General features: G+C 43.9%; 1 protein-coding gene across 1 annotated transcript; it reads right to left on the bottom strand.

Annotated features, from left to right (window-relative positions):
* Window positions 1-9,946: 9,946 nt before the first annotated feature.
* Window positions 9,947-15,764, bottom strand: ifitm5 (interferon induced transmembrane protein 5; the record flags this gene model as incomplete). Its single annotated transcript, XM_079500857.1, has 2 exons — window positions 9,947-10,593; window positions 15,555-15,764. 2 exons carry the CDS (start codon window positions 15,762-15,764, stop codon window positions 10,372-10,374), a joined length of 432 nt encoding a protein of 143 aa, XP_079356983.1. The 3' UTR covers window positions 9,947-10,371.
* Between the last annotated feature and the right edge of the window lie 5,634 nt (window positions 15,765-21,398).

Below are 21,398 nucleotides of genomic sequence, written 5' to 3'. Positions count from 1 at the left end.
GGGAGCTGTCGTACGCTTTGTCCTCACCTGTTTTTCTGTCGTAGAACAGCGGAGCAGCATTGTTTGACCAGCTGAGAGGCTGTCACAGGCATCTAAACATATGTAGGCTGTTTATATAAAACTGTATAGGTATGGGCTAAATGTAAAAAAAAAAAAAAAAAAAGTAAAAGAATACATCAACGATGTGTCTTTGTGTCATATGAAATTAGTAGGAGATTTCCAACTTTACAAGCAAGCAATTAAAATCGCGCAATTAAAAACAATGTTGCAACGTATGCTAAGCCATTTAAACAGTGTTTTGCATGAGATCATACATGCGAGGATTTGGGCTGAAATATTTGTGCTGAAATATTTCCATGACGGGACGTTGGAGAGTACTATAGTGCAGTGGTGCAGCTGCGGAGAGTCCCAGCGTGGGTAGCCTACTGTTACTGTAGCCGAATCTACAGCAGGCCGATGTCTTTCTGGAGTTTGGTATGTGCAATCTCCTCCTCGTTTAATAAACCCGACGCGTCGCTCGAATGCCAAATGTACCGTGCCAGCGCAAGTGGGAACCGCATCGGAGATAGGTAGACTACCCAGCCAGCCCACCACCACCACCAGTGCCAGCCACATGAGGCTATACGGTTTTGGCTGCACATTCATATATTGACAGTTGACAGCCCCCCCACTGCAGCGACTAGCGACTGCGAGGCAATCTAAAGACTCTCGAACGTGCGGTGCATGGTCAGTTGGTCACGGTGTCACGGACGGACCACAGTGATAGAGAGACAGACAGACAGGACAGGAGGAGCACCTATGCAAAACAGCAGCGTGTGTGTGCCTATTTGTTATTTAATTCATGGTTCACAGGTTCAGGTTTTCGTTCACTAATATATCTTGTTGTATATTAAATTAAAAAGACTTTAATAATTTAATATACAACTAACAACACACAGTGACAGTTGCTTGCGAATTGCGATATGTGCGTGCGTGCGTGCGGGGGGGGGGGGTGAGGCAGGCAGCAAGGGAAGCGAAGCGAGAGGAGAAACAGACAGGGTAGGCCTTTATACAGCTTTATTTAATTCATGCAGGTTTATTTATTTAAGATACAACAAGTTGCAAGTTGCCTTGCGTGTGCGTGCGTCTGTGTATGAGAGAGGGGGCAGCGAGGGAACCTTTTTTTTCTTCCTGTAACCATGGTTTCCAGGTCGTATGGCAGTTGTTCATGTCGCAAAAACGAGGGCGAGGCTTGATTTCATAGGGCGTGCCAGATAGATTTCAGCCGTCACATTTATAAACGTCCGAACGAAATTAAGGAAGAAACAGCTGTCTGCGATCACTTTGTAAATGCCGACCCGACGTGGGTGTACTACGAATCCTACACTCGAATTTGGGGCAGAATTTCCACTCGATTGATAAATGAGGGCCTGTGTCTAAAACACTTGTGAATAGAACATGGAGGAATTGTTCCGGTTGTCTCAGCATGAAAGCACACATACCCGCACAAAAACAACCTATCATCACTCAACCCACACACACACACACACACACTATTGTCCATATATGCCCTGTGGTAATTGGTGCATAAAACTGGAATCCTGTTTTAAGACATTGCATGATGCAATAACAGCTTCTCTTTAGTCTGACAGACAGACAGTCAGTCAGAGTCAGTCAGGTGTGTAGCCTACTGTGGTGTGACAGACAGTACTGTATTACAGTAGGCCTATTCCTGCTGCTAGACAGTAGAGAACAGCAGGTGTACCAGTGGTCGTGGAAAGTAAACAAGCACATATACTCAAGTACTGTGTGTGTGTGTGTGTGTGTGTGTGTGTGTGTGTGTGTGTGTGTGTGTGTGTGTGAGAGAGAGAGAGGGAGATTGTTTTCTTTTCTTTTCAATTTCTCACAATTTCTCTGTCTCTGCCGTTCATCCTCGATGTCAATAGTAGGCTACCGTTTTAAATTAAACCGGATTTTTGTGTAGCGATAGCCTGCCTTCCAGAATGGCTTCTAGGAACATATTTGGCAAACATCTATCTATCCACAACAGATTGTCCTGGTATGAATTCTCCCTGCTACATTTCATCTCCAACTCTGTCAAGGAATTGGATACTGGAGCTGCCACAAGGGGCCCGGTGCAGGAATTGCTGTGATGAAAGAGCAGGAGGAAATAACTCTAAACCCAACTCTAATAATATGTAGCAAAGGAAAACTTTAATGGAAGTTGCAAATGGTTGTTTATAGAAGGTACTGTCTCCCGGGATAATGTTGCCGGAGCTAATACAACATTGGTACATGGTAGACGCGTTATGTACACTTTTATAATGCTGTTGTATTGTATGCCCTTCATATTTATGGAACTCATTAAACGTGGTTAAAATGTACTGCTGAAGCATCTGTTGAAAATAAAAGAGCTGCTGGGATTTCAGAACGAGGAGACATCATTTCAGCGGTTGCATGGTGTCACCTACTGGACAGATGGGGTAGTTACAGAAGCTTTTGCAGGCAAGTGGACACACACACACACACACACACACACACACACACACACACACACAGTTGTACCAGATCGATATGCTATCTGAATTAAAGGGGCATTCCACTCATTTTCAACATTTTACTCAGTCATTAATATACCTTACAGCTGTTAAAAAAAAAGTCCCCCTATTCTGTGTTTCCTAGAACTGGAGGTCTGAAAAAAATCATTAACATGGTGAATCACATCTTGATGACATCATCAAGATGTGATTCACCATGTTAATGATTTTTTTGTTAATGATTTTTCTAGGAAACACAGAATGGGGGGGACTTTTTTATTGTTTCCACACAACACCTCTAAGGTATATTAATGACATGGTAAAATGTTGAAAATTAGTGGTATTCCCCTTTAAGTAAAAATTATGTTTTATTTTTAGTATTTCCACTTTACTTCATTCAAATTCAGATTTTCAATTGTGATTTCTGATGGTCTCAAGCTCTGCATGGTGCAATGACAACCGTGGTGTTGGTAAGACGGTACTTTTCGGTCCGAAAAACTAAACCCAAATCTGCACAGGGGACATAATACGTACATGTATAGACTAGTACTGTGTAGTAGTTAGTAGTAGGGGGCGTATGCGTAGGCCTACTTGTAGGCTACATCATGTCCAGGGGGTGTACTTGTACATCATGTCCAGGGGGTGTACTTGTACATCATGTCCAGGGGGTGTACTTGTACATCATGTCCAGGGGGTGTACTTGTACATCATGTCCAGGGGGTGTACTTGTACATCATGTCCAGGGAGTATACTTGTACATCATGTCCAGGGGGTGTACTTGTACATCATGTCCAGGGGTGTACTTGTACATCATGTCCAGGGAGTGTACTTGTACATCATGTCCAGGGGGTGTACTTGTACATCAGGTCCAGGGGGTGTACTTGTACATCATGTCCAGGGAGTGTACTTGTACATCAGGTCCAGGGGGTGTACTTGTACATTATGTCCAGGGGTGTACTTGTACATTATGTCCAGTGGGTGTACTTGTACATTCATGTCCAGGGGGTGTACTTGTACATCATGTCCAGGGGGTGTACTTGTACATTATGTCCAGGGGGTGTACTTGTACATCATGTCCAGGGAGTGTACTTGTACATCATGTCCAGGGAGTGTACTTGTACATCATGTCCAGGGGGTGTACTTGTACATCATGTCCAGGGGGTGTACTTGTACATCATGTCCTGGGGGTGTACTTGTACATTCATGTCCAGGGAGTGTACTTGTACATTATGTCCAGGGGGTGTACTTGTACATCATGTCCAGGGGGTGTACTTGTACATCATGTCCAGGGGTGTACTTGTACATCATGTCCAGGGGGTGTACTTGTACATCATGTCCTGGGGGTGTACTTGTACATTATGTCCAGGGGGTGTACTTGTACATCATGTCCAGGGGGTGTACTTGTACATCATGTCCAGGGGGTGTACTTGTACATTATGTCCAGGGGGTGTACTTGTACATCATGTCCAGGGGGTGTACTTGTACATCATGTCCAGGGGGTGTACTTGTACATCATGTCCAGGGGTGTACTTGTACATCATGTCCAGGGGGTGTACTTGTACATCATGTCCAGGGGTGTACTTGTACATCAGGTCCAGGGGGTGTACTTGTACATCATGTCCAGGGGGTGTACTTGTACATCATGTCCAGGGAGTGTACTTGTACATCAGGTCCAGGGGGTGTACTTGTACATCATGTCCAGGGGGTGTACTTGTACATTATGTCCAGGGGGTGTACTTGTACATTATGTCCAGGGGGTGTACTTGTACATCAGGTCCAGGGGGTGTACTTGTACATCAGGTCCAGGGGGTGTACTTGTACATCATGTCCAGGGGGTGTACTTGTACATTATGTCCAGGGGGTGTACTTGTACATTATGTCCAGGGGGTGTACTTGTACATTATGTCCAGGGGGTGTACTTGTACATTATGTCCAGGGGGTGTACTTGTACATTATGTCCAGGGGGTGTACTTGTACATTATGTCCAGGGGGTGTACTTGTACATCATGTCCAGGGGGTGTATTACTTGTACACCAAGCTGCCTCAGTCCCGCTACAGAAACAGTTGATAGGCCCCTGCTTACTTACACACATGACTGCATCATGCTTCCATTGAAATTAAATGACCCAGCAAACTATCCAAAGGTGCTGATTTGAGCTAATTAGTGCTGATATGAGGCGTTTGGTCTACGCCCAACTCATGTAAAAAGAAAGGAAAACAACGTAGGCGTACTCAGTAGGCGTGCGTGTGTGTGTGTGTGTGTGTGTGTGTGTGTGTGTGTGTGTGTGTGTGTGTGTGTGTGTGTGTGCGTGCGTGCGTGCGTGCGTGCGTGCGTGCATGCGTGCGTGCGTGCGTGCGTGCGTGCGTGCGTGTGTGCGTGCGTGCGTGTGCGTGAGTGTGCATGTGCATGTGCATGTGCATGTGCATGTGCATGTGTGTGACAATACAATGTAGCAGTGTGAAGTGAAGGGGGATGTCTGGGATGATTCTCATTCTATTTGGATGGATAGATGGCACCCCAGCTAAGATAAAAATAAAACAAAAGAAGTGTACTGCTCCTTTAAGGTGCCCTCGAGCCAGGCATTTGAACCTACCACACAGTTCCCAAGTAGTGTAGGATGTATGAATGTAATGTCAACTTTCCCTGGATACCTCTAACTATAATTTTAGAGCTGTCTGTCTGTCTGTCTGTCTGTCTGTCTGTCTGTCTGTCTGTCTGTCTGTCTGTCTGTCTGTCTGTCTGTCTGTCTGTCTGTCTGTCTGTCTGTCTGTCTGTCTGTCTGTCTGACTGTCAGTCAGTCATAACCCTGCTTCTCCTCACTGGTTCTACCAATTGATCTGAATTTGCACATGGGAATTGACCATTAACTTATGCACAGAACTGCAAAGCCCTATTTCACTTTCCCACATTTTATGTTGTTTATTTGCACTTTTTGGAAAGTCTATGACTTCCAGGGTGAAAACAAGGCCAAAGCCCTATAAACTTAGAATCGACAAGCTCCCAACGTGTCGGCTGTGTTGGTTTGGCTGTTCTTAACCCCGGACGGGTATGTACTAGTAAAGATAAGAGACATGTACTGGTAGAGTACCTTTTGATCCGCTGGTGTCTGTTTAGACATATTTCTATGTCTGTAACTCTGAGAGGGTACTAATGGAACCGTATGGACCCTTCCGGTTCCATTCCAGTTATGGCTGAAATTAAAACGTTTTAGAACCGCAGTCCGGAGTCACCTGGATTATAATGTCTCACATCAGTCACTCACTCGTAATGAGACAGTTCTATTACAGAGGTAGGTATGACTTACAAACAAGCAGAAACCTGGTATTGAGGTTGAGAGCACAGAGCCAGCCATAGCTATGAGAGAGACAACTCGACTCACCCAAACAAACTTGTGTTAATGTCAGTGTTCTGGTGTCAGTGTTTACAAACACAGATGGCTTGTGATGCGGAGGAGGTGATTGATGAAATTAAATGAGGAGACGTGGTGTTTGGAATGGAAGGCCTGCAGTCTGCACTCTGTGTCTGGGGAAGGACTGACTGAATGCTTATACTGACACGTTCTATTCAAAGCATGCCTTAGCTGTGTGTGTGTGTGTGTGTGTGTGTGTGTGTGTGTGTGTGTGTGTGTGTGTGTGTGTGTGTGTGTGTGTGTGTGTGTGTGTGTGTGTGTGTGTGTGTGTGTGTGTGTGTGTGTGTGTGTGTGTGTGTGTGTGTGTGTGTGTGTGTGTGTGCCAACAAAGCCAACTCGGAATGTGACAAATCACTTGTTGTCAACCAACACAATATTTTGGTCCGAACAAATAATAGCAAAGAAGAAAAACAACAAAAAAAGTATTGCAACCTGCCCTTTTTTTCTTCTTTCTAATTATTTGTTCGGCCCAAAAGATTGGGTTTGTTGTCATGATTTGTCACGATCCGAGTTGGCTTTGTTCGAGGCCTACAGATCTTTAAATAAATACTTTTTGAAATGTCTATGGGAAAAATGCATGGGGAATTATTTCCTGGGCCTGTCGTCGTCATGAAAGGGGCGGGACTGCGACGCTCTATAGTGGTGGTGATGATGCACATAACTGCGGGACTGACTGCAAGAGTGCGTGTGTGCGTGCGTGTGTGCGTCTGCGCATGCGTGTGTGCGTGTGAACTCCATTGCGCGGCTGCTAGCTTCTAATTGTCTCCATCTGTGAGCGTTTCAGTTCGACCGCTGAGAGGAGAGAAGAAAGCTAACCTGTAATTTAAGTGGGTATATATAACATGGAGGCTACTAATATCACACACGCATACACACCCTTCTCCCTCTGTGGGGGTGCATTTATGAGTGGTATAGCCCATAATAGCCCGTAACACAACCCTAATTCGCCACAACTAATACCAATATTTCCGATACCACACCCCAAGCCTATAGTACCCAACAACCCCAAACCTAATACCCCACAACAAAAACTTAATACCCCACAGCCCAACCCTATAATACCCCATGACACGACCTAAAAATAAACAGCTATTCGAGTATCTACTTGCTTATATACCCATCTCTTGCTCTCTCTCCCTGAAGTTGAGGAGAGCACCCCCACACACACCCCAACGCACTCTCCCCTTCTCTTCCTGCCCAGAGAACAGTTTCCCATAATCAGATGTTCTGTATATAGATGTAACACAGAGAGAGAGAGAGAGAGAGAGAGAGAGAGAGAGAGAGAGAGAGAGAGCAGATCACAGCTGCTGTTGGTTCCCACCCTAGAGTACAACCCCACAACACAGCCTCCAGATGAGCCTGCACAGTACCGCCCAACAACCAGACCCACAGACACTACCGAAAAGCAGCCGCTGCCCCCCGAAGACGCCTTTACACCAAGGGTCTTCTGGCAGCTTCCACTTCTTCCCTCCCTGGTGCCCAGATGTACCTCTGGAGTGGTTTTCTTCTTCAAGTGTTGCAGGCAGGCTGATTGATTTTGACACAGAGTCAGAGAGTCGGAGACAGAAAGAGACACGAGGAGGAAGGCAGGGACAACACATACAGAAAAAGAGATCAAGAGAACAGGTGAAAGGGAGAAGGAAAAAGAGACACAGAAAGAGATAGAGAGTTGGAGAATGAATAGTAGAGAGTGGGAAGTCACATTAAGATGAACATTACATTGTTACACAAACGTAATGTTTGTTAATAATCTCACAAATTGCACTTGAAACCCAGTCCTACTCCCCAACAGACATACAGGCCTGCAAACAGAATGGAATGAACAAACTTGAGATGTTTTGTTTTGAAAATGAGACTGTGTTCAAGTCTGTTTATTCACTTCTCATGTTAAAATTCACAGAGGATTACAAAAATTAAGGATACTGAAAATGATAAAATAGTAAAATAGCAAATGTCACTGTTGATAAAACAACAATCCAGGTAGATTGAAACAATATTAATCCTAATATTAATTATACTTAAAAAAAAAAAACATGTAAAGAATAGAAATAAATGATCAACAGTAAAATGACTAGATGAGATGTTTTGATAACCAAGTGGCTGACTGGTTTACTGCTTTAGAATCCTTCATGTTTTAATACTGCACTAGCTGTCTGCCTGTCCAACCACAAACAATGACTTAAATAGGCATCACTGTCCTCAATATATCTAATACCAATAAAGCACATTGGAGTAATCTGTTCTTAAAGGACAATTCTGTTCCGTTGAAGCTGTTTGTTTCTGACGACTGCAACTCTAAGGTAAAATGTCTTCTTCCATAAATATAATAAATAACATCCAATAACCAAGAGTACCTGTCCCTCTGTCTCCTAGTGACCAATCAGACGTCCGTCTCTCGCCTCATCTTTTCTTCAGTTTTTGTACTATTTCTTTCATACATCCGTTATGTCAGTGGTTCTCAAAGCTTTTCATTTCAAGGACCCCTGTGTATCTCTGAGAGCGTACAAATACAAACATGACACCTCAGACTGAGTGACACACACGGCACAGTCTTCAGGCCAGTGGCTGTCAGCTGCCCCAACTGAGCACACAAAGCTGAGCAACGTAGCCCAACACAGTTTAGAAGTGTATATTCATGGCTTCGTTTTTGAGAGACACACAAAAGTGACACTAGGCCAAAATGCGCTTTTCACGAGTGTCCCTGTACCTTAACTTTGAGAACCACTGCATTATGGGATGTCACCTGTGCGTTGTATTCCTCCATACCAACTCCAACCTGTCCTCTCTACTGAGCAGGCTAGACTGGACAGTTGTAACCAGTGTTGATTTCGTCAACTAAAACTATGATGAAAAATGTTCGTCGACTACCTTTTTTCACTGACGAAGACTAAATGGAAACTACATGAAAAGCTATGATGACTAAAAGTAAGACTAAAATATATTGACAATTTTATCAACAAATAAAAACTAAAATGTTAGGAAGGTACTAGTGGACTAGTGGACAAGCTCACAACGCGTCGCAGCGCGACGTGTTATGAGCTTGTAGATCGGCTATTTTCACTTTTCAGCAAGCGTAAAATCAGCCGTTACGACGGAATCAAGGCCCGCCAAAATACATTTAAGTCGACTAAATCAACTGTTTAGTCTAGTCGACTAAAACTAAAACACTAAAACATTCCAGGTGACAAAAATGTGACTAAAACTAAATGAAAACTACCGGTATTTAAAAGACTATGACTAAAACTACAATCAAAATTTGCTGCCAAAATCAACACTGGTTGTAACCACTTAAAGTCCCCCAGTCAGTCTTTTTCTGTTTACTGTTACATTTGTGGGGAAAGCGTTCACTGAATATAGCCGATCGACAAGCTCACAGTGTGCCACGGCCGCGCTGACCTATTCTCTGCGAACGTTTTCACCACAATACGGATGCATGGGTGGTTAATCGGAACTGAGCATGCTCGGTAGACTGGACACTGTATAGAGGTAAGCTCTAATATTATATACGTTATTTAAATGATCATTTCTCATTGCTTGTTTATCAAGTTCTTTCCCTGTTCCGACATTGTTCAATGTGATTCATTATTAATGCTATATTTTGGTATGCACAAACTGCTGCCAACACTGATAAAGACAATACAGGAAATTATAATGAGTATTCTTTCGTTATAAATACAAATGCTCTATGACTCCTCCTATAGATTTCGTATCTAGGTCTTTCCCCCCCACACTTAAGTCTCAAATAGGTTATTGGACATTCACCATATTTATATTTTAGAACAGGTTTGTTCTTGGTCTGAGAGCATAAAGTCTGTTCTCTCATAATGCATGTTTTGGTCAATTTCTCTTTTTGAAACATAATATTAATTTCATGACACCCCCCCCCCCCCCCCCCCCCAAGTATGGGTCAAGTACACAATTTGAAGTACATTGATCAGCGATGAGTTCAGTCCGTATTGGTTGACTTGATGATCCATGATTTCCACTGATTGAAGGGGTCGCTGTCATACTGACCCCTGAGATGCTCTGTCACTTCACACCCGTCTCACCATCATCGTTCAACCCATTTCTCTTCAACCACTTAAACCCTATACTTGGTTGACCGGAGTCCCTCAGGGCTATATACTAGTGTATTTACTGTTTTCGCTCAAATATCTTTGCAGAAAATAGTCGATCTAAAGATAGTCGTACACTTGTAGATCTGCTATTTTCTGTGAAACCTTTCCCCACTATGCGGATTCTGGGGTAAAGGTTCAACTTTTTCAAAATGTTTCTAAATCTGCAAGATCTGCAAGCTCACATCATGTTGCATTTGCGACGCATTGTGACCTTGTAGATCGGCTACGTTTCTAAACAGCCTTAGTATAAAATACAGGGTATAAGTGGTTAGTGGTAACGTTGAAATGTGATCTTTTCTCTCTTTCATCCTCTCTCTCTCTCTCTCTCTACCAGCTGAACAGCTTCATGAAGCTCTGGAAACCGTCCTCTCCGAAGAAGTCGAAGGATCCCTCCGACGTGCCCAGGTGGATCAGCAGCAGGACCAGCAGCACGATGGCCAGCAGCGGGACCAGTAAGTTCCAGCCAGCAGCCAGGATGTTGTACCACTTAGCCTTGTCACTGCACTCCTGAGCCAACTGGAGGTTCCCCTGAGTCTTCTGGTCTCTGGCCTGGGAGAGAGAGAGAGAGAGAGAGAAGAAGGGGATTATTTGGTTTTCCATTCTACTCAGATTCTTTGGAAATATTGTCTAATTAAGCATATTGCAGCCCTATACTCAAAGATACTTTAGATGAAATCTAGAGGAGCTAACCGGGAACAGTGAAGCACAACACAGGGAGATGGAGAAACACACACACACACACACACACACACACACACACACACACACACACACACACACACACACACACACACACACACACACACACACACACACACACACACACACACACACACACATGCATTCTGTTCATGTCGAGGTCCTTCGCCAGCCAGCCGCTCTATCATTTGCCAACAGCACTCACCCATTAGGAAGATGCCAATTACTCCATATTTAACTCACTAGAGGCTTTAATTTGAACTTTACTCATGGCCCTGTCAAGTGCATCCGCATGTTGCAGTCATACGTCCATCCATGGAAATATACAGTACTTATAAATAAAGATCACAAGCATGCCTGCATACTGTACAAACACACACACACACACGCACGCACACACACACACACACACACACACACACTCCGCTCCTCTGTGGTCAGCTTTGCAGAGGTTGTTCTGTTTTAGGTATTCACGCAGTTTTGTCTTCGATAACTTGAGGCTTCTCTGCAGTGTGAAGTACAGAGAGTACAATGATGCAGTATTTATTTTCTTGGACCAACAAGGAGGGAACAGAGGCACCATACCAATGATCCTCCAGCTGTCTGCAGTCTGCACCACCCGGTTCAGCTGATGTTGTTCTTGTGCCTTTTTTTTATCCCACGGTTTTGCAAACCATTTTTTTCACCCAGTGTCAATTATCTATGTAATCCTGGGCGCTACACTTCCTCTGCCAACCTGAGGTGAATTTCCCCGGCCGGACGTAGCGCGTGGAAGGAACACGTTATTCCGACCAGTTCCTTTCCCCTCCATCAGGCACCTCGGCTGGCAGTTTAGAGACCACGATTACTGCATGTTTTTTGTGAGGGTACCTATACCCTTGGGGACACGGGGAGAACATGCAAACTCCACACAGAAGGGCCCTTTCGTCAACCCCGCCTCGGGTATGGGCACTGATGGAGGAGGGAACACGCCCCCAGCGGCCAGCACCCACAGCTGGAATCGAACCCAGGACCTTCTAGCTGTGAGGCAACAGCACTACCGACTGTGCCACCGTGCTCCTTTGTCCTTGTGCCTTGAGGCTATACCGAACCACAGCCACTTCACAGCCCTATATGTACTTCACATACGAAGAATAACCAATCTAAAAGTCACAACGCAACGCATTGTGACGATTTGTGAGCTTGTAGGTCTGATTGTTTTTTAAATTGTTGGACTGATATCACGTGAGTGGATGAAAGCAAGACATGCTTTTGTGCAACAACCATCCAAAGTTAGTGGGAGGGGCCTGTTTCACACAAAATGACACAAATCACGAACAGAATGTCCAATCCACTCCAAATTGCATTCACATGTCAAGGGTGGTTTAATCAACGGAGAGCCCAAAGCAATTCCATTTGCATCCATAGGGGGCGCTGCAAATGCGGAATTCTACAACGTTTATTGCAAAAACATATTGCGAGACAGGACAATTCCCTCCCAATCAGTAATGTGATCTATTACATCGCATCACCCACACTGACTGTACATCATTTGGTGTTCATATATTCAGAACGGGTAAGGTCTATTAGTTAAAATTAAGGCCTAATCATACTCCAGTTTTAGGTCATAAGGTGACCACCGAAACGGTGGTTAGTAAAAACAGAGACATGTGTTGGGGTGAGCGGCTTTTCACGGCAGAGTGTCATGTTGTATCTTTCCCAACCACCATGGTGCAGGTCACCTTATCACCTAGGTTCAAGGTTCAAGGTTAAAAAAAAACTCCTAAAACTGGAGTAGGCCTTTAGAGCCATATAGTGTTGACTACATTTGATTGAATGGAAGACAACCGATGGAATGAACATTCCATACTTAATTTAACGCAAATGATTCAGCTGTTTATCACAGAGACGTTCGAAATAAATAAAATCCCAACAAGAAAAGGATTTTTGTTTAGTTTAGTTTTTTGTTTGATGTATAGCTACCGTCCCACTCCCCAGACAAGCTAGCAGCACATACAGTAGGAGAAACGTTCTGTATTTAGTCTGTTTTTGCATCTGTAGTTCCATTCCTGTGGCAGAGGGCACACTAGACTCCCTTCCCTGCCAAACAGTTTAGTTTGACCACTCCAGTAAAAAGTGGAGAAGACATTTCTGTTTTATTTTTAATGTGTTGCTTTTCATTTCATAACAGAAGAACTATACTTTTCTTCCCCTCTTACGTTTTAGTATTGATGACTTTCTTATCCAGATCCAGAAAACAGCAAAACACAACAGCAAAGTGCAACGAACGCACCAACTGTAAAGAGTAGAAACGTGTGAGACAGACATATAATAATGGACACAATGTTACTGTAATCCTAGAAAGATCGTGGAAGGAGGAAGTGCAGAACCACAACTGAGGCGGCTGTAGCTATGTGGGTAGAGAGGCCTGGCTGTCTGGGAAGCGGAAAGTTGCCGCTTTGACCCTCTGCCTAGTGTGTCCCTGACACTTAACCCTAACTCTCCCCCCCATGCACTCATCTGAGCGGGCCATCTACTGGGTGAAACCGTAAAAGCAATTTCCCCTCCCTCCACGTGGGGACCAGAAAAATGAAAGAGACATTTAAATAAAGACTACGGCGGCTATTATTACAGGGCGTAGAGGAGGATGTTGTGGGAGGGATATCATCATCAGGTACAATTACACATGTGTGGTGGAATACGTCACATAGCATTTTCACTGTTCAAACAGCTCTAACCCTAAACTCTAACTTAAGTCTACATTTATTCATATATTTGTTTTTCTTGAAAAAGGAAGCTCTTCAATTGCAGAAAACCATCTATTAGAGCTCATCAACTAAGAACACCACCCTAAGGTTATTTATTTTTAACCACACCAGGCTCTAAACTAGGCCCTCTCTTTCTTTCCCCCCTGTACACCAAATCTCGTTGCAGAAAACAGCAGATGTACAAGCTCACAACAAATACAATCTCATTATTACTCTTTTTTATTGTGGTGAAAAACAGGACAATTTTGTGGTGAATGTTGACATTTTAGTGTTTTACAGATAGTTGTTCGGGACACACGACGCTCAGCTTGAAACCAGCACACAATCCCAAACAAACTTGACATCTGCTCACCATACCTTAAAGCCTAAAGGCACTCACTCATCTGCCTAAAGTAGTTTAATTGAAACTGTGTGTTACTTCAAATAGCATTGGAGTTTCCTTGTGCCTTGTTAGTTTTTACTGTCTACAATGTAATGTTTCGCTGTAGTAGACGACTTTTCTTTTATCTGTCTTGTCATAGTTTTGGGCCTGTTTGGACCTTTACCCAACTGTTTTCTTGTGGTTAAATTGAAAGTTGCTATGATAATTAATATGCTAAGTAAGTTACCTTGACCTTTGAAACTTTGTTAAATGCCCCGTGGGCCGTGCGGCGAGCTACAACCTGAACATGACCCAGGTGTTAATGAGAAGAACTGATTCAGGAATAGCTGAGTCAGCGAGTTCTTTTTGTCACGTCACTGTCCCTGTCTGTGTGTCCCTGCTGATGTTCAGTAGCACTGTGCCGCTCTCGCCCCACGGGGTCAACAGACTTGTTGGCAGATCGAGGGCTTGAAGTTACTGTACTTGCTCTTCTGTTGGAGATGATTACAGATACTGTCACTATTTCAGGCCTGCCGCTGTTCCACTGTGGTGACAAGGCTAGCCACACACCATGCTACGCCCTGTACTTTACATGGCTCCATGCTAGCCTTGGATGAAGTTAGGTCGACTCTTTACAAGCCTTACATAAAGTGAGACTGACTGGAATACCACATACTGTATGTCTTGTTGCTCTCAATGTTTTGTGTAAAGCACAATTGCCTTGTTGTAAAAAAAGAAGAAGTTGCAGAATATAAATTGGAGCTTACTGTAGCATACATACATGTGTGTGTGTGTGTGTGTGTGTGTGTGTGTGTGTGTGTGTGTGTGTGTGTGTGTGTGTGTGTGTGTGTGTGTGTGTGTGTGTGCGTGCGTGCGTGTGTGTGTGTGTGTGTGCGCATACCATATTACCATCTCAGAGCTGGGCTATAGGTGCAGACAATTTGTCTTTATATTTGGCAGCCTAGGGCATACGTACAGACTGGTTGTTAGAGGGTTCCAACAACTTGGGATGCCCAAAAAGGAGGCAAAAAGGCTGGCAAAGTATTGTGGTGTCTCTGCTATAATGGGCAGCCGTCATATATGGTGGAGACGTTGTTACTTATACCCATAGAGTACTGAGTGACATGCCTATTGTACCTTGAAAGCACATGGCATGATTTTGTAAGTGTAACTCCAATGCACCTATTTGTGTCCTTGTATGCATCTCCTTTGTGTGGACATAAAGAAATGGTTAAAGTGTGTGTGTGTGTGTGTGTGTGTGTGTGTGTGTGTGTGTGTGTGTGTGTGTGTGTGTGTGTGTGTGTGTGTGTGTGTGTGTGTGTGTGTGTGTGTGTGTGTGTGTGTGTGTGTGTGTGTGTGTGTGTGTGTGTGCATTCGTGCATGTGTCAACACTAACTGATTGAGAGATCAGCACACAGTCATACTGTGCTTCCAACAGGATCTTATGAAATGTCTCACAGAAAGTATATTGGACAAAAGAGGTTGTTACATTTATTTGGAAGGTATAGGAAATGTCTCATAGAAATATTATGGAACAAAATCAGTAGTTCCATTAAAATAGAATTGAATCATTTGAAAATCCATGTGTTCAGACAATATGAAAAAAGAAGATTAAAGGACATTTTACTGACAGCCCAAGGATCATTCTCTCTCTCTCTCTCTCTCTCTCTCTCTCTCTCTCTCTCTCTCTCTCTCTCTCTCACCTTGATGGAGTAGATGAGTGCAAAGAATCCCAGGCAGCAGAAGTTTACGTAGAGGGTGTTGCACAACGACCAGAGCAGGTAATCTCGCGGGGGGCACTTGTCGGCAGCCTGGCCCATGTTGACCACCGTGGAGCCGTTGGCCTTACGACCCGACTTGCAGTTGGTGAGTGGGGTGCAGTCGGACGGATAGTTGTACGAATGATTGTCCATGGCGATGGCGGTCGGTCGGTCGGTCACTCGGTTGTTCAAGGGAGCCCTGGTACAGCAGACAAGACCTTACTGATGATGTGTATGTGCGTTGGTCCCCTTGGAGAGGCTGGTAGACACAGATGCTTTTCCCTTGATGATGCGTTTGTGTGTTTGTGTCGAGGTCTCCTGAGCAGGCAGGTGCCCCGTGTGGAAGGGGCTTATATTCCCAAGAGGGAGGGTGGTGACTGGGAGGTGGCTGGGTAGTAACAGGGTAGTACTGGGTGGGAGACGATGCACTGGGCAGGGTGGTGAACTACAGCACTGTTATTATGTGGTCAGGCCTGAGAGAGAGAGAGAGAGAGAGAGATGGAGGAGGGAGGGAGAGGGAGAGAGAGAGAGAGAGAGAGAGAGAGAGAGAGAGAGAGAGAGAGAGAGAGAGAGAGATGGAGGGAGGGAGGGAGGGAGAGGGAGAGAGAGAGGAGAGAGAGAGATGGAGGAGGGAGGGAGAGAGAAAGGGAGAGAGACAGGGAAGGAGAGTGAAAGGGTGTGAGAGAGAAAGAGAGTGAGGCAGACAGAGGGTGAGACAGAAAGGGTGAGAGACAGAGGCGTGAGATTTGTAACAGAAAAGAGGATGAGACAGGGTGAGAGAGACAGAATGTGTGGTGAGGGATGAATGTTGTGTGTGCGTGCGTGCGTGCGTGCGTGCGTGCGTGCGTGCTTGGGAATGTATGTGTGTGAAAGTGCGTTACGGTGGAGTAATGCTAAAGTAGAGTTTACTAAAGTTTATCTCTTAACCCAATCTCTTACCAATTGTTAGGAATCTTTCAAATATTCCGCAGCAGTGACACAAAATGTCTTTTTGAGAGTGCCATGCAGTCAAATATATACTTTGTGTTGTTTAAAGGTAGGATAAGTGAGAGGGGGAGAGATACGCTATATGCACTATATGCAGTGTGTGTAATTATTCAAAGATTAATCGAAAATCTTATTTTTGTCATTAGCAAAAACAAATGTTTGCCTTACAATTTTTACCAGGAAAGAAACTTACCATGTGTCACAGTGCTTCCTTTAAAAAATATCCAAGGGGAAAAATGAACCTAGCGACCCCCAGTGCTTATCAGAGATGCTTTTCAGACTACAAGAGCTAGTGGAGATGTGGAGAGTGATGGGTCCCCCAAGTGGCTACAGTTGGTGACTGATTCATAGACGCTTGTAGCCTACACACTATTTGCAAAGATGCCAACAGTGTTCACAGTGCAAATATTTCAAATTGAGTAGTTTCGTGACCTTCTTAAAATAATGCCTAGGTCATTTTTTTGAGGAAAATTACATATTTGTCAGCTCTTCATGACCCTGCACCTATGGGGGATTCGAACCTGTGTCTGCTGTGGTGGTCGGATCTCATTATCCAGTGAGTGAGCAGGTGGAGTGCCTGTAGGACTAGTAGCATGCCAAAGTTTGTGCTATTGCCATTGAGAATGCATTGGGCGTTTAAGTTAAATAACTCCGAAACTACAAATCATTTCAAAGTAAAAAGTTCCAGCATGTGTCTCCACAGTAAGCTGAATTATAAAATGTGTGAATAGAGTTTCTAGGTGAAAGTAATTTTTTGACGTGCCATAGAGCTGCCATTGAGCCCCATTAGAAATTTCTCAAATTTGAAAGCACTATATTTCTAAAACTATGAAACATTTCAGAGATTTCTTTTCAGGCAAACATGTCCACCGTAAGATGAACCTAAATAGGTTTGAATGGGGTTTCTAGGTGTAAGTATGTAGGACTAGTAGCATGCCAAAGTTTGTGCTATTGCCATTGAGAATGCATTGGGCGTTTAAGTTAAATAACTCCGAAACTACAAATCATTTCAAAGTAAAAAGTTCCAGCATGCAGTCTCCACAGTAAGCTGAATTATAAAAAGTGTGAATGGAGTTTCTAGGTGAAAGTGCTTTTTTGACGTGCCAATATCTGCCATTGAGCCCCATTGTGAATTTCTCAAATTTGAAAGCACTATATTTCTAAAACTATGAAACATTTCAAAGATTTATTTTCAGGCAAACCGTCCACCATAAGATGAACCTAAATAGGTTTGAATGGGGTTTCTAGGTGTAAGTATGTAGGACTACGGGGGGGACATATTTTGACTGCCTGTCATAATTTATGACAAAAAGCCCCCCCAGGTACATTATATATTTAAACTATTTTCAGCAATGGTACACTTATTTTTTCAGTGGGTAGATCTTGTTGAGCTGGTCATTTTGAAAGTAGATCTCACGTCATAAATGTGTGGGCACCCTTGGCCTAGACCTTGGGGAGTGCCTACACTTCAACATGACACATGGCTGTAAGGCTGTTGACGGCACCACACACACACGCGCACATGCACACGCACACGCACACACGCGCGCACACACACACACACACACACACACACACACACACACACACACACACACACACACACACACACACACACACACACACACACACACACACACACACACACACACACACACACACACACACACACACACACACAATTGCAGAAATCAAACCTGTGGCTTCTCTCTGGTCCCCTCCTACTGCCCTTAGGGAGTATCTGTTCTGATATAATAACATCCATGTCAGAACAGACAGTTGGGTTACAACAGGACCAGGCCTGCCCAGGGTTCTTCACTGTTGATGGATTCATTAACTTAACACCAGCTTTGGAGTCTTTTTTTATTTTTATAACTTTGTTTATTGGTTTTTTCACAGAAGCATTATTTAAATACTGGAGTTGAGAAAGAATAAGTGGTGGCATTAACAGCTTCTCTTAATAAACCCCACAAGTATAACGTACAAGAATAAATACATTGAATTTTCACCCCAAAGAAAAAGGACAACCGAAAACAAGACAAACAAACCTCAAATACAGGATCAATGCTTTGGAGTCTTTTTTGAGGGCTGCTATAATATAACCACTCCAACGTCTGGCTTTCAGACATGGTGTCATGTGGCAGCCAAGTCTATGGGATTTTAATGTTTATCTTATTCATGCCCCCCAAACATCTGCATGCCAAGTCTATGGACGTTTTACTGTGACGTACAGACGTAGTGGGTGTAGTGGGTGTCCCCCAATAGGCCCTCACTTCACACGAGTATTTTTTATAGTTTATAGTATTATTATAGTTAGTGTGGTTGCCCACCAGACTATAGTAATAATACAATAATACATCATCATCATCATCATCATCATCATCATCATCATCATCATCATTCTGTACGTAATTGCAACACACTTGCAGTTTCCCAGAATTGCACCTTTCTAGTTATTATTACTAATCTGTAAGTCTCCATTTGTGTTTGATTGCTGATTGCTGGTGGTGTTCTGCCCCTCCCCCCTCATCAAACAAAAATGTTTGGTCAAACCATGTGACTCCCATTGGAAAAGCATTGTGGTGGCCCAAAAAAACAAAAAAAGACCAAACATTTGCTGGATTGGTGTTTGGTACGTGTGAATGAACTTGAGTCGTTGTCTTGCGTCACCTGTTTTGTTCTTTGTTCACTTGCTTCCTGTATTAAAACGCCCAATAATGGGATGTGAATGCTGCAGTGCCTGGCTGCCCTGCACGTGGGTTCTCACCATAGAGTATATATATAATAGAGACTGAACTGGCGCGAAGCTCCGCCCCCCCAGCTATTCATGTCAGTGGAAGTTGCTCAGTGGCGTTTTGAAGCACCCGGAAGACTGCCTCAGGACCTCAACTTTGAGGTCCTGAGTGACGTAGGGCAACCGAGCGCTCAACGTTAAAGCCCAGCTGCACGGGGTTTCCCGGTCATGAATCCACGGGTCCGCCTGTAGTCCCTCCTCCTACCACTAGGACCCAGAGCTTCAACGTTGAATAGCCTCACTGCCCCCTTGGTTCTCACAGGTTCACAACATCAGCACATGATGTTCCTATAGTCCTATTGGACTAGGATCAAATCCCATTAGACACTTCTCCCCTGTGTCTCTCCGACTGCATTTGTCTGCTTTCCTACTGTCTGTTGGATCTAACAGCTGAGAGCTATTATGTGTGGCTGCTGTGTTCATCTTATGTAACTATGCAAATGACAGACACACACACATAGTTTAATCCTGCTCTAAATGTTGACATGATGAAGGTGATCCTGCTCTAAATGTGTCCATTAGTATTTAAAAATGTCTAATTGAGATATAATGGATAACAGACAGATGGAGAGGATGGACAGTGGGATTTTCTAAAGCCAGGAAAACACAAATGTGAATTCAGATGTGGAGTAATTGCTGTCATCTCTCATTTGAAAAGAGTAAACATAACCTGTTCGTAAACACGGTAATATTGTTATCTTGTCTATCCGAACAAGCTTAAATCCTTATCCTACCCTCATTTAAATCAAATAAAATGGACCCCTAATTGTCCCATGAGTTGAATTAACATTGAGGGTTTTACTGCATGAGAGGTCTCAGATGATTTGGTGTGCTGGTAATAATTCCCAATGTGTGTCCACTGTCCTGCTATTTCATGTTTTTGGTTGTGTCTCTCAGGAAAGGAGACTGTAATTTAGTGCCATCACGTTTAGAGGCGGGCCATGTTAACACCTAGAACACCCAGGACGAAGTATCTTCGTCTTTTCTATTAGTAACGCCTGACCCCGACGCCCAGGACGAAGTATTGTCCAAAAGACGAAGTTTATTGATATGAAAACGGATCGCATGGCTCCACAGCCTGGGAGCGCCTGTTGGGCAATCCTCGATGTTGCGTAAGAGTGAGACGTCATCGAAAAACTCCCTCCCCTGTTTAGCCAACGAAAACGAAAATCTTAAAACATGAATAACTCTTAAGATCTAAATCATCCTGTCTAATTATGAAAAAAGATCCTGTGTTTGACGGCCCTCCGCAGTCCAGTCGCTAGTCGCGATAGATTTATTCTTACCTCCCGTTGTTGTCGATCGACTTTGAAGTGGCGTGGCTATTGTTAGCTGCTACACACACATTCACAACAACATCCGGTCCGTCGGTAAAAGTGGTCCGTGTTTATAAATCGACTGGGCGCTATAATGTAATGGATTAAATAACCCCAGGCGTTCTAGGTTAATTTAACCACTTAAACCCGGAGTTCCTCAGGGCTAGTGTCGTTTCTGTTTTCTGCCATAGAGGGTATGCACGTGACATCATCATCATACCCGGAAGTTATGCGGGAACGCCTACTGAGTGGCAAAAAAAACATTCTGGCCTTGACAGCCCATAATCAGAAAAGTCTCATTAAATGATGTTAAACAACGTTAAACTCACTTTGCCGCTCAATTTGCTACTCGATTTGCCACTCACTATGCATGCTCTGTTGGGGAAAGCTTTAATTGAAAATAGCTGATCGACAAGCTTGTCGATCGGCTATTTTCAACTAAAGCAGGGATGTCAAACTCAAATACACAGTGGGCCAAAATAAAGAAATCGGTCGAGGTCGAGGGCCGGACTTTGTTTCGACACACGGGCACCGCGGTCATGAGGACGTCCCAGGCAAACAGCAAAAAAGTAAATGCATTTAAAACTGAAAATGCATTATTATTAAGCGCAGTTTCCTGTTCTATGATCCTCACCAAGCACTGATTTCATAGTATGATATGTGCCAATGCACTCGCAGTGCATTGTGGGA

Source organism: Electrona antarctica (assembly GCF_951216825.1).
Source record: "Electrona antarctica genome assembly, chromosome: 5".
Lineage (NCBI taxonomy): Eukaryota > Metazoa > Chordata > Actinopteri > Myctophiformes > Myctophidae > Electrona > Electrona antarctica.
Note: the sequence above shows the minus strand (reverse complement) of the source record. Positions and strands in the feature narration are given on the sequence as shown.